The sequence below is a fragment of the Heptranchias perlo genome, chromosome 15 (assembly GCF_035084215.1).
Source record: "Heptranchias perlo isolate sHepPer1 chromosome 15, sHepPer1.hap1, whole genome shotgun sequence".
NCBI classification, from domain to species: Eukaryota; Metazoa; Chordata; class Chondrichthyes; order Hexanchiformes; family Hexanchidae; genus Heptranchias; species Heptranchias perlo.
The window spans coordinates 59008522-59021952 of NC_090339.1; the positions used below are offsets into that span (position 1 = coordinate 59008522).

Here is a 13431-nt window from a genome sequence, read left to right on the forward strand (position 1 = left end):
TGAGATTTCCTGGAGAATGCCGATTGTGCAACATTCCACCAAATATTATTTTGTTTTAAGAATAAGGTAACCATTAACTAATCATGTGTGTGCTGGGCCAAAGGTTATTGATTTTTTAGAACACTAGTCCCCTGTGAATCATCTGGTTGCATAAAGTCTCAGAGCAGGACGTTGACTGAACCTTATAATGCCTCCTTAGTCAAAGCTTTTTCATATGATATTGGATGAAATTAAGTCCACGTACGCGCACATTTGTTTGCAAATCACTGTCGCCTTTAGGGTAGCTCACCTCTGTTGCACTATTTATTGGGAGTGAGTTTCCAAATGCATGCAGCTACAGACTTGATGAGAACCTGAAATTCAGATTTTAACAAATCTGATACTAAACTGGAATTACAATCCATGGGAATCCATTGCCACACTAACAATGGAATCTAGACACCAACCCCCCAGTTCCATTGCATACTGCCACCAGATGGTCAGGGGAGTCAGCTGCACCCCACTGTCCACCTCCCTTCCCACATCATCAAGGACCAAGTTTATACTCACCACTAGATCACCACGGGCTAGATACCTAATTCACTAAGACAATGGAGATTGGATATTTGCTCCCATGAGGGACTGGATTTATACTACAACTAGGCCAACATGGACTGGACACATTGAGGCTTGGCCAACAAGCACAGGACAAACACTACTACTAAGCAAACACAGAGATTAATCAGACGGGACCACTAGTCCACCAAAGATCGGACATTCACCACCAACATACTAACAGGAATCAGACGCACAGTCAACAGACCACAAGAGATTGGCGCACATCATCAATGAGCCAGAATAGATCCAATACAGCTTACCAGTAGGCCTCTCGGGCACAAGCACACACTGACACTAGGTCAACAGAGATGGGGCATATACTGCTACTAGGCTACCAAAGATCAGACATATGTTCATTATTTACCTGCCAGATACTGAATGAGCCCCACTTGACCGCTAGGACACAGGTAAACACTCCTTACTAGACCACCAGTGATAATGAGCACACACCTACAAAACTACTTGAAAGAAAAATAAGAGGCAATCCACCAAAAAAAAGTGAGTTAGACTGGATGAGTGTTCAAAGAACAATTACCGCTGGAACATTCTCAGGCAACACCTACAAAAGATGACATTTTGGCACAATCTACAAGATTTCTTTTTTACATAGAGTTTTACATCACAGAAACAGGCCATTCGGCCCAATGGGTCTATGCCGGCGTTTATGCTCCACACGAGTTGCGATGGCACAGAGCATGCTCAGAAGGACACAAGTCAGCCAAATGCCACTCTGTGCCTGAATGATGCCATTCTTTTTTTTTAAAAGGACATTTCACTCCAGACCTGTGCCAGTCTGGTCAAATCGAGATTCTTTTCACAATAAATTCTTGGGATTCGCCAGGTTTCCTGGCGAATCCCAAGCGTTTCCTGCTCCAAACCAAGCAGGACGTTAGTGGGTTAAACAAATTCTACAATTAACCCTCTGAGGCTATCCCACCCCCCCAATAATAAGGTATTATCTTTATTTCCGGGCAAATCCTTCAAATTAACATGTTCTAGAGATCCAGGCATTCTTTTACTGCAGATTAACAACACTGAAAATATGACATGAAAATGTTGCAGATATTACATATTAAAACATAAATGTCTTTCCCACCATACACTGAGGCATCAGTCTCACTTTCACAAAATTACAACTGCGTTCTGGAGAGGAAAAAAAACAAATTCTGTGTGTGCTGAAAGTTTTCAAGCATCCCCAACTATTATTATTTAAGCATTCATCTTGAATTATCAAGTCATTGCAAATTTATAATTTGCACTCCAACTGTACAGCTTTAAGCCAGATATGATTTGCCTTTTTTAAAAAAATTTTTGGAAAAAAAAAACATATATATGTGGTATGGTGACCTCAAAAACCAGCAGTCACCCTCTGTTAATTGGAAACATTCATTCACTTTCCACTCAGGGATATCCAGCTACAAACTTAGTCTGTCAGTGCTAAGGGGCACTAGGTGTCTCCGGTGCTTTAGATACACAAAAGGTCTCGCAGAAAATAAAACAGCAGAAAGAAAACCTTCCACCAAAATCAGTGTGGCAAAAAAAAATTTAGACTCATATTGACGCCAGTGTGTAGCTGTATGGGGGGGGGGAGAAAAAAAAAAGCTGCAGTAGAGCAGTGTTTCACAATAATAGCAACTGAGGCAGGAACCAGTAGGAGGTTTAGCTTGTGCGAAAGGCTTGAACTAAAAGCATGAAGGAACCTTATTCAAAACAAAGGCTTTAAAAAAAAAAGAGGAGAGACCTACCACGATTGCTCCAATTCCCAGTCTCTGAAGAAGTCAAACTCGAAAAGGTCCATCGCAGTTTGCTGATCAGGTCCCTGGAACTAGTGTCCCCTAACAGGAGTGGACTTGACTGCACATACGCCGATTTGTTCTGTAACTGTAACCGTACTGTACGTGCTGGCTGGGCTGGATCTCACAGTGAGAGAACGCTGGCTGGCTGGGCTGGCTAGTTACCTCAGGCTGGCTTAGCTGTGTGAGGCTGTCTCAACATCACAGGGAGAAGGGGGGGTGGGTGGAGCTTCAGGCAGCAAGAAGGCATGACATGGAGCCGGCACATTATCAGCCAAAGGATCTGGCATATTCATAACGACAATGGCAGCTAGAACTCCACCCCTGTCAGAAACAGCTGTTTGAAGTAGATGCAGGACGCAGTGCATGTATTGTCCCTCCTGCATTTTTTTTTTATCCATCAGGGCTCCTCCTCGGACTTCTGCACTCAATTTATTTGTTCTACTTGTATTTCCAGGCCCAGGATATGCCTGTGGCTCTCAGCACCCACCCCCCCCCCACCGCCCCCGGTAGCCCCATGCAGGGCATTCATTTGCATGTTAGGTATTACAAATACAGAAACATTGTCTTTGATAGCGTGCGTTGAGAGCAGGGATAAGTGCAGAAGTGAGACTTGGCCGCCTCGCATTCTGCAAGTTCGAGACAGGTTAACAATTCCCCGTGCAGGGGTGGGTGGGAGAACCGCCCTGGACCGCCATGGCATTGGGCTACCAGGAGGTATTGCGCCAGAATGACACCTGGAGTGTATCGGGCCCGCGATCACCAGGGGACCCGAGTGTCACCTATGTGTAGCCCACCCCCCCCCCCAGGGGCAGCAGGGAATCAGATGTTACGGGCAGATTGTTCTTGAGACAGCAGGGAAATCAGACCGATGGGGGCATTGCAATTACTTCATCAGGTAACATCGGCTGAAATGACAGTATCGCCTCAATTAAGGGAGAGGGAAAAAAAACACACAATCACTTAACTCGACAATTTCTTTGCACCCAGAGCACAAAATCCAGTGCAGTGCCGAGGGAATGCTGCATTGTCAGAGGAGCCGTCTTTCGGATGAGATGTTAAACCAAGGCCCCATCTGCCCTCTCAGGTGGATGTAAAAGATCCCATGGCACTATTTCGAAGAGTTCTCCCCGGTGTCCTGAGCCAATATTTATCCCTCAACCGACATCACTAAAACAGATGATCTGGTCTTTATCACATTGCTGTTTGTGGGATCTTGCTGTGCGCAAATTGGCTGCTGCATTTCCTACATTACAACACTTCAAAAAGGACTTCATTGGCTGTGAAGCGCCTTGGGACATCCTGAGGTCGTGAAAGGTGCTACATAAATGCAAGTTTTTTTTTACTAACAAACTAGTAGTGCACTGGATAACTGAGGACTTGCACAACTTTGCCTGTCCATCACTATTTTCTTAAAGGGACCAACACCAGGGCAAATTCAGGTAATCACAAATGAACCATAACCGTTCCGATCCGGATCACTTCCTACAGCGTATTTGGTTCAAGCTGCTAATCTTACGGATGTGGGATGTGGAATTTATTTTTGCGTAGGTGAGATAACATCTGGACCAACGGTCAGCCACTATCGGCATACAAAACTTCCAAACAACTCCTGTACTCGCTCTGCCTATCAGTGAGGGCCGGCTGTAACCATAGCAACCACCCCTGTGATGCCTATCCCCGACACAGCACCATGGGAACAGCCGCTAGGCTTTGTGGGGGACATGCGTGCAGCTTTCTCAACACACAACAAAACACAGCAGTGTGCCAAACCTGAATTCCAGCCTTGGCTTTCTGTTTTGGATATCTAAATGTGACAGTACATACATTGTATGAATAAAATACTGCACATAAAGGCGTCGAGTGTGATTTTCATCGCACTCGTGGAAGAGACACGCATCACTTCCTCACATTTAGGGGTACATTCGGCAATTTAGTGCTCCCCCGGCGCACAGCTTTGTGTGACGGGGGCACCTCATATCGGGAGCAGTGTCAGTCGCGGCTCAGTGGGTAGCATTCTTGCCCTTTGAGGTCAGAAGGTTGTAGGTTCAAGTCCCACTCTATAGACTTGACCACAAAATCTAGGCTGACACTTCAGCGTAGTACTGAGGGAGTGCTGCACTGTCAGTAGGTGTTGTCTCTCGGGTGAGATGTTAAACCGAGGCCCCGTCTGCCCTCTCAGGTGGATGTAAAAGATTCCATGAGTCACCATTCAAAGAAAAGCAGGGGAGTTCTCCCTGGTGTTCTGGCCAATATTTATCCCTCAACTAAATCAGATTATCTGGTCATTATCACATTTACTGTTTGTGGGAGTTTGCTGTGTGCATAAATTTGCTGCCGTGTTACCTACATTACAACAGTGACTACACTTCAAAAGTATTTCATTGGCTGTAAAGTGGTCTGGGACGTCCTGAGGTCATGAGAAGTGCTAAATCAATCCAAGTTCTTCTTTCTTGGAAGTAGAGAATAACACATCACATGCAATTTTCCAGCTGTTAAAATTAATAGATGGCACCTCATGCAGAGGTCACAAAATGGGCTCCCTTTGTGTAAAGCCCCAACATTGGAAGCACTAATGTATTTGCATTGTTGCTGTAGTTCAATGTTTTATTGAAATAATAGAACTGCCGCACCAAGTGATTGCAATCTGGAATATAATCATGCAAAAACCACGTTTGTCTAAAGCAATAAAAAAAAATTTGCTCAATAGTGGGGAAAGAGTAAAAAAATTATTCCATTACCAGGTGTGAATAAACCCAGTGTTGATAGAAAATGACTTGGAAACTTTCCATTTCTGGTCAGTTACCAGAAGTAGGTACAACGTAACAACGACTTATATTTATATGGTGCTTTCAACATCCACAACATGCATTTATATAGCGCCATTAATGTAGTAAAATGTCCCAAGTTGCTTCACAGGAGCGTAATCAGATAAAATTTGACACCGAGTTACATAAAGAGATATTAGGGCAGGTGACTAAAAGTTTGGTCAAAGAGATAGGTTTTAAGGAGCGTCTTAAAGAAGGAGAGATTGGTGGAGAGGTGAAGAGGTTTAAGGAGGGAATTCCAGAGCTTAAGGCCTAGGCAGCTGATGGCACCCCCCCCCCCCGCCGACAAAAGCACATAGGAACATAGGAACAGCCCCTCGTGCCTGCTCCGCCATTTGATAAGATCATGGCTGATCTGTGATCTAACTCCATATACCTGCCTTTGGCCCATATCCCTTAATACCTTTGGTTGCCAAAAAGCTATCTATCTCAGATTTAAATTTAGCAATTGAGCTAGTATCAATTGCTGTTTGCGGAAGAGAGTTCCAAACTTCTACCACCCTTTGTGTGTAGAAATGTTTTCTAATCTCACTCCTGAAAGGTCTGGCTCCAATTTTTAGACTGTGCCCCCTACTCCTAAAATCCCCAACCAGCGGAAATAGTTTCTTATGTCAGATAACGCAGAATGAGAGGTAGCGGAGGAACTAGGTGGGATGTTCATAAAGCATGGTGGAAAAGATTTTTTTGAGGAGGCTTCTAAAGGCGGAGGCAGAAGCAGCGAAGCAGAAAGGTTTGGGGAGGGAGTTCCAGAGAGGCAGCTGATACCTCCCTGTCATTAACAAGTGACGCGGGCTGTAACTGCATTATAGCAATCATGTAATAGCACTGTGAGTTATAAATGATCTACATATGTTTAATATTTATGATGTCATGTGCCAGATTGTGTGCAATACATTGAATGTATTTTTATATATTGTTAATATTTAATGTGTTTTTTTTTTGGCAGTCCCTTTCTGACAGTGCTACGATTATGGAATTATATTTTACACGACTCTAGGCTTGTGGGAGGTCCTGTCACAAACGTACGGGTGTTTGAATTGCAGAGTGTGGAGGTGACACAGCACGGGTTATAGAGGCATGTGGAGCCTCCTGGAGGCTGACTGGGATCCTGCTCGAGACAATGAACATCAAAAAAAAAACAACATCCTAAAAGGGGAGACACAGTGACTATCTTGTGAAAAGAATATCTATTTTCTGCGTAATATTGAGACAATGGTTGCCCCCCCACCACTCCCCCTAACCTATCAACGGAGATCTCGGGGGTTCCAACTCCTCCCGCACAGAGAAGAGCAGCTTTTGGCATCTTTCATTGTCAAAGCCACATTAGCATATTATTTACACACTGTGCTGCCCTTGATTGCTGCAGAGAAGGCACAACATTAACCCTTCACTCCCGGGACCACTTAGAATGTGCAACCCTTGCACTTCAGAATGGGTACAGTAGTGTAGCGGTCACGTTGCTGGACTAATAATCCATAGAATGTGAGCTCAACTCCCACTACGGAAGTCTTGCGAATTTTGAATTCAATTTCAAAGCAGTAAAAGTGACCATGAAGCTGTGTGATTGTGATTTTAAAAAAAACAACTATGGTTCATTAATGTCCTTGAGGGAAGGAAACCTGCTGTCCTGACCCGGTCTGGGCCTATATGTGACTCCAGTCCTGTACCAGCGTGGTTGACTCTCAACTGCCCTCTGAAGTGGCCTCATGATTGTTCAAGAAGGTGGCCCACCACCACCTTCGCTGGGCGACTAGGGATGGGCAATAAATACCGGCCTTGCCCTCATACCGAGAATAATTTTTTTTTTAAATGTGCAAAAATTTCACAGTCCTTGTATTCCTGGCCTCCACTAGCAGGTGAGGTATCAGTCAACAACCCTATATTACTGCTCAATATTACAGACCTGTTTTTAGCCAGCCTTGAAATTCCCTCTAATTTCTCTGAGATCAATCATTATGTACATATAAAAAATAGTGAAACTGAGGTCTTGCCATATAACTACTACAAGTCCTGTACATATTGCTCTAGTATATCTTATAGCTTTGTTATTTGGTTTAACAGCATAAATATGAATTTATGTTTAATAGGAAGAACTTGCATTTATATAGCGCCTATCATGACCTCAAGCGCGTTACAGCTGATGAAGTACCTTTTGAAGTGTAGTCACTGTTGTAATGTAGGAAACGCAGCAGCCAATTTGCACACAGCAAGCTCCCACAAACAGCAATGAGGTAAATAACCAATAAACAGTTTTCATGATGTTAATTGAGGGATAAATATTGGTCACTACACTGGGAGTACACAGTCATAAAGGGTGTAGCCTGGGAAGGCAGCGGTCGGGTTTATGTTTGTGAGGCCCAGAGGAGCACACCATCTCCTCTGGGCCCCACAAAAGTAATTTTAAAACTTACCTTTCTGGGGCCTCTTTGACTGACTGTATCGCCAATGAAGCTGGTTGGAGTATGTACATTTGCATATTTACAGGGACCCACCACTTGAAACAAGCGAGAATTTCGGCCGCCCAACGTGTCGCCAAAGGTGGTTTCCCAACACAATTCTGGGAACTACAGGTTGTTTTTTTAAAAAATACTCACAAAGTAACAGAGTCAAACAGGAGAAGACCTTCCGCCCAACTATCCCATCTATCCATAGTATTCCCTTGGTAATTGGTTCCCTTGGCATTTCTAATAACCCTGAATCCCATTTGTTGACAAAGATCTGTCTAGTACCTTTCTTTAAACCCATTCAGGCACTTTACATAGAATGTAGCACCGTTAGCACTTTAAATAAAAAAGGGTGATGAGTGATGCATGCCATGCCAGTTTGGGGGCATCTTGGGGTCAAGCAAGGTTGCATCAGTGGGCGGGAGTCAGCACAGGCAATGGGCTGAGTAGGTGGGGAATGTTAGTATTGTGTAAGGTGGGTGGGTGAGGAAGTTCACAAGTCTAAAAAAAAACAAAGAGTATTGGACTGCTGGGGGGAGGGGAATGACTGGGAAGAGGAGAGGCCCGAGGCTTTACATAAAGTAAATGAAAATGAACTGTGCCTTGTGAGATCTTAAATAAACTTAAATTTAAAGGGAAGTGAATTTAATGAACTTAACATTAAGGTCCCAGAATTTACCAGCAAGATGAACTGACCTGGAAAATGGAGCTTACTGGAGCAGAAGCCCAACCTAGTATTGGGAGGTCTGAAGGATAAGTCTAATGATAAGTACACATAGTTAAAGGCAGGCCTTACCCCAAGCATGACTGGCCAATGAAAATTCTTCCACAGGAATTAAGCGTAACAAACAGGAAGTGCGTGCTAGATCTAAGACATTTAACATCGCATAGACAAGTATTTAAGTGTTAGCCATGGCTCAGCAGGCAGCACATCTCACCTCTGAGTCAGAAAATTGTGGGTTCAAGTCCCACTTTAGAGACTTGAGCATAAAATCTAGACTGACACTCCAGTGTAGTACTGTTGGAGTGCTGCACTGTTGGACATTATGAGATGTTAAACTAAGGCCTTCTCAGGTGGACATAAAAGATCCTGTGGTACAATTTTGAAGAAGAGCAGGGGAGTTCTCCTTGGTGTCCTGGACCAATATTGATGCCTCAAATAATATCACTAAAAAAACCAGATTATCTTGTTATTACCTCATTACTGTTTGTGGGAGCTTGCTGTGTGTAAATTGACTGTCATGTTGTTTCCAACATTATAACAGTGACTATACTTCAAAAGTACTTAATTGGCTATAAAGCACTTTGGGATGTGTTTAACTGTTCCCTCCTCCCCCATTTCAATTATTTTCTCCTCTTCTTCAGATCCTTCTGAGATGGTGGGCAAATTATATACTTCTTTGCCAATACAGCTTTGCAGCTGGTTGTTGCAAGTTTTTGGTGACAACATCCTGGCCTAATTCTGCCTCTGATTTTTTTTTTTGTGTTGTTGGTCCTGGAGAATATTTCGTCTTGGTTGCGTTGGTAAACTCACCCATATGAGTGACTGCAGCTGTGAGTCTGTATGCTTCCACCCCCATGGCACCTTGCCCAGTCGTTGAGTCTTTGTTATTTTAGGGATGTGTTCCTTCCTGTTCTCAGAATAAGTTACTACTTAGTGGATTTTTTTTTTCCATATTGCATTTTGTTCCTATCAATTTAAGAGTTATTAATAGCAAAATAATTCCAGGGAGCTTAGAGGGTTAAATTATGAGGACATAAACTTGGCTTGTATTCCCTCGAGTATAGGAGATTGAGAGGTGATCTAATCGAGGTGTTTAAAATGTTAAAAGGATTTGATAGGGTAGATACGGAGAAACTATTTCCTCTGGTGGGGAAATCAAGAACAAGGGGGCATAATCTTAAAATTAGAGCCAGGCCATTCAGGAGCAAAATGGAAGCATTTTTTCACATTAAGGGTGGTGGAAATCTGGAACTCTCCCAAAAGGCTGGGGGACAATTGGAGCTTTCAAGACTGAGGTCGATAGGTTTTTGTTTGGTAAGGTTATCAAGGGCTATGGAGTAAAGGCAGGAAGATAGAATTGAGGTGCAGATCAGCCATGATCTAATTGAATGGCGGAGCAGGCCCAAGGTGCAGAATGGCCTCCTCCTGTTCCTAATGTTTCCTATGTTCCTAATATTTACTAGTAGACCTCAAGTGGCATTGCTTGTGGGTAGTGTGGGATCTGGAGCACGTATATAACATTTAGCTGCTAACCTAGCCTGTCCCTTCGAGGGCGATGCTCAGGTACTTCCTTTGGTGAAGCGGTCAAAGGTCATGAGATTGACCGGAGGATAATTATTGCTGCCCGTTAACACAAGATAGGTGATGGGATCAAGTTCCGGGGCATCTCGTGGGGTTCTCACATTCGGGAAAGAGGGGGAGTCCGGAGCATAAATGATCTAAGCTTTCCTTGTGGGATCCGGAGAAGCACCTCAAAGGAAAGAAAAACACTTTGCTTTTTTGACCTTTTCTGGGGCTGATCCTCTTCCGAGCCGGTTCAACCCGACGGGAAGGCAGCAGCAAAGTTCCCCGCTCAGGCCTGAGTTAAAATTGCAGTCAGTCCTGACGATTGTAAGGAATCTTACAACACCAGGTTATAGTCCAACAGTCCAAAAACTGTTGGACTATAACCTGGTGTTGTAAGATTCCTTACATTTGTCCACCCCAGTCCATCACCGGCATCTCCACATCAGTCCTGACGATGTAATTGGGACCTGACATGTATATGCAAAGAAGGATCCCGCTGGCTTTGAGGGGGGGGGTTGTCCTTGCTGCCTGCTCAGGAGAGCAGGTACAAATTGTGAATGGAGGGATCCTGGCAACTTTCCAGTGGATAAGTAACCTGGGAGATTTTAACTCCACCCCTCCCCCCCACCCCACCCACTGGAAACCAAGCAGGTCGGGTTAAAATCAGCCCCAGTTAGTATAGAGGAGGGAGGGAGAGACAGAGTCAGAGAGAGAGAGAGAGAAAGAAAGAAAGAAAGACTAGCATTTATACAGCACCTTTCACAACCTCAGGACGTCCCAAAGCGCTTTACAGTCAAGGAAGTACTTTTGAAGTGTAGTCACTGTAATAATGTAAGAAGGAAACTTATGTTTATTAAAGCAGCCATATGATTATTATTCCCATTCTACCAATTAATCTCCTCAAAATAAAGGGATAGTCCAGCCTTAACTACTGGAAATCAACAGCGTCTCTCACAAACAGTGTTTCTATTCACCTATCCATTTACTGTTTAATAAATCTGTTTATAGGCTGATCCATGGTTTAGTAAAGAGTTTATCCTATCACCTCCTGAAGTTGAACATGACCAGTAAGTGCAGTAGACTAACAACGGTCCTTTGTTTGATCCCTGGGCTCGTTACAACTGGCACGGACTCAATAGGCCGAATGGCCTCCTTTCCTGCTGTAACCTTTCTATGATTCTATGATATTATACAGGTAAAGGCACACTCCGGGCCATAGATGTGAACTCTGCTCCACGTATACTGTTTGGTGTTTGAGTTTAATTGATGGCCATATAAAATAGAATGAACACAAAGCAACCATTAAAATCAAGTGATCAGTTTAATTTCTGCACACTTTAATTTTTCTACAAAAATAGAAGTTATTAAACAAATCAAAACAGTCTCAGGACCATTCACTGTTAGTAGCCTGTGAATACCGTCATTGAGAATTGAAATAGCACAAATTGTACTACACGTGCAATTTTATTGCCAACTGTTAAGCTACAAATGATATTCTCCTTTGTGATGTTACGATCAGATTTGATCTGAAGTTAACGGGACTCAAGTCAGATCAAAAGCATGGTTTTTAACCACGACACTATGCTGCTCTGCGATGGGCCAAAGTTTAGTCCTTGGAAATAGTTCTGAGTGACAGAAGGAGATTACCCTTGCTGAAGTCGATAGACATTATTTCAGCTCCCTGTGTCTTTCGGAATGGCAGATCTGCTAAAGACAGGCATTAGATAAGCAAACAATTTTGATCGTTTGCCAGCTATCAAGTATACGGCAACCATACTTCGCTGGTCATGATAAATATGAAAGCCTAAACTCACCGCCTAATCTACTGGTTTATTTCAGATTTTACAGGGGATGTTACAGGAATCACCTTAACAACTGCTTTGGCAGGACTTTAGATCATTATATCTGTCTTCCTATAACCTATAAACAATAACAGGAAACATGACATGAGTTTACATTTTTAAAGGCACTGTAGGACTTTTTTAGTATCCAAGTACTATTGATTGTACAAATATAGAATTACAACTATCTCCGCACAGTCTGAATTGAGGAGGGATTTCATTCTTTAAATGTACAAGTAATTTTGATGTAAACATCATCGTGTTTGTTCTTCAGACCTGCCTGGGTAATGTTACGACTCATTGAATTAGAGCTTTTGAGCCGGAGGAAGTGTCAGAGGGCTGGTTGGAAAGTAAGTGGTTTATCATCTTTTTGGCTTAGAACCGATCAATGTATTTCTTACGTGTGTATATTAGCCGTTACTGTTCATCCAGCTCGACAATGAACACAATAGGTGGAGAAGGAAGTCACTGTGGAAACACTTGGGCTCTTTATAGGTTGCACGTCCCATATTATCTTAAGGCCCTCACGCTCAAGCAAATACCTCCTATTTCCACAATACAGCACAACCTTGTCCGCAATCAACCCATCACTGGCCCACTTGTCCTGTATTTCGAGCCCCTGCCTGAACAGCTGAACTTGAACGGTGACCATAGGAAAGATTAGCCTCACCGTAGGGTTGCCAACTCTGCTTGGGTGTATTCCTGGAGATTTCATCACATGACCTCCCACCTCGAACCGCCCCGCTCCCACACTCCCGCCATTGGTCAATCCTCCGGGCATACTGTCTTCTCGCAGCCAATTAGAAAGGGAACAAACTCTTTGGGGTTAAAAAGAGAAAATGCTGGAAATACTCAGCAAATCAGGCAGCATTTGTGGAGAAAGAAAGAGAGTTAACATTTCAGGTCGATGACCTTTTATCAGAACTGGAAGAACCAGGGGGAAAATCTTTGGGGGTAATATTAACCCCTAAGAACAGGTGGGTTGGGGGCGGGTGGGAGGTTAAAGTACCAACTTTTTGGAGCGGGATCGTATCCTGGCTCCAACGCGCCCACTTCTGGGTTCAACCCAAGCACGTTACGATGCACGCAACAGAAACCCAGAAGTCCCGTCCCTACTTAAGGCCGGCGGGCCAATACTTAAAGGGGCAATGTACCTCATTGCCATAGTTGAGGCACTTAATTTTTTGTGTATTAGAAATGTCAAACAAATTGAACCTTACCTGTTTGGGCTTCTCATCTCTTCCGAATCACGTCAGCATGTGAAAGCATGTGGTGAGTGCCTTTATTGCATTGCTTGTGGGCCCAGAGGAGCAGGAGCGCTTCGTCCAGGCCCAACAAGCTCACCTGGCAAGATTGGACCCTCGCGATCAGCCTCGCCCCTTCCCCCACCGATGCTGAACCCCCGCCCCCCCCCCACCGATGCTGGACCCCCCCCGATCTTCTCTAAGGCCCAATCGATGTCATCCATTTCCCCCCACCGCCCCCCACCCCTCCAGTTTCTTCCATGGCTCACAATCTCTGTCTCCCTCTCTCCCTCCCTCCTCTCCGATTTGCGGCTCCATTCCCTCCCGACAAGTAGCCAGGTTGTCAATCTGGCTGCCTGGCGCGTGGGAAACCCAGAAGCACAAATACCCCCCC

The 13431-nt window shown here is 44.1% G+C and overlaps 1 protein-coding gene across 5 annotated transcripts in view; it reads right to left on the minus strand.

Moving 5' to 3' along the window:
* Positions 1–2536, minus strand: part of aff2 (AF4/FMR2 family, member 2) — a 384792-nt gene extending 382256 nt beyond the window's left edge. For 4 of the 5 annotated variants that reach the window (XM_067997310.1, XM_067997309.1, XM_067997311.1 and 1 more), the window contains exon 1: positions 2343–2536. In XM_067997310.1, coding sequence (XP_067853411.1) covers positions 2343–2395 — 53 coding nt within the window. In that variant the 5' untranslated portion in view covers positions 2396–2536. The remainder of the gene's footprint in view (positions 1–2342) is intronic. The other variant, XM_067997313.1, reaches the window with a different exon arrangement.
* Positions 2537–13431: the final 10895 nt, after the last annotated feature.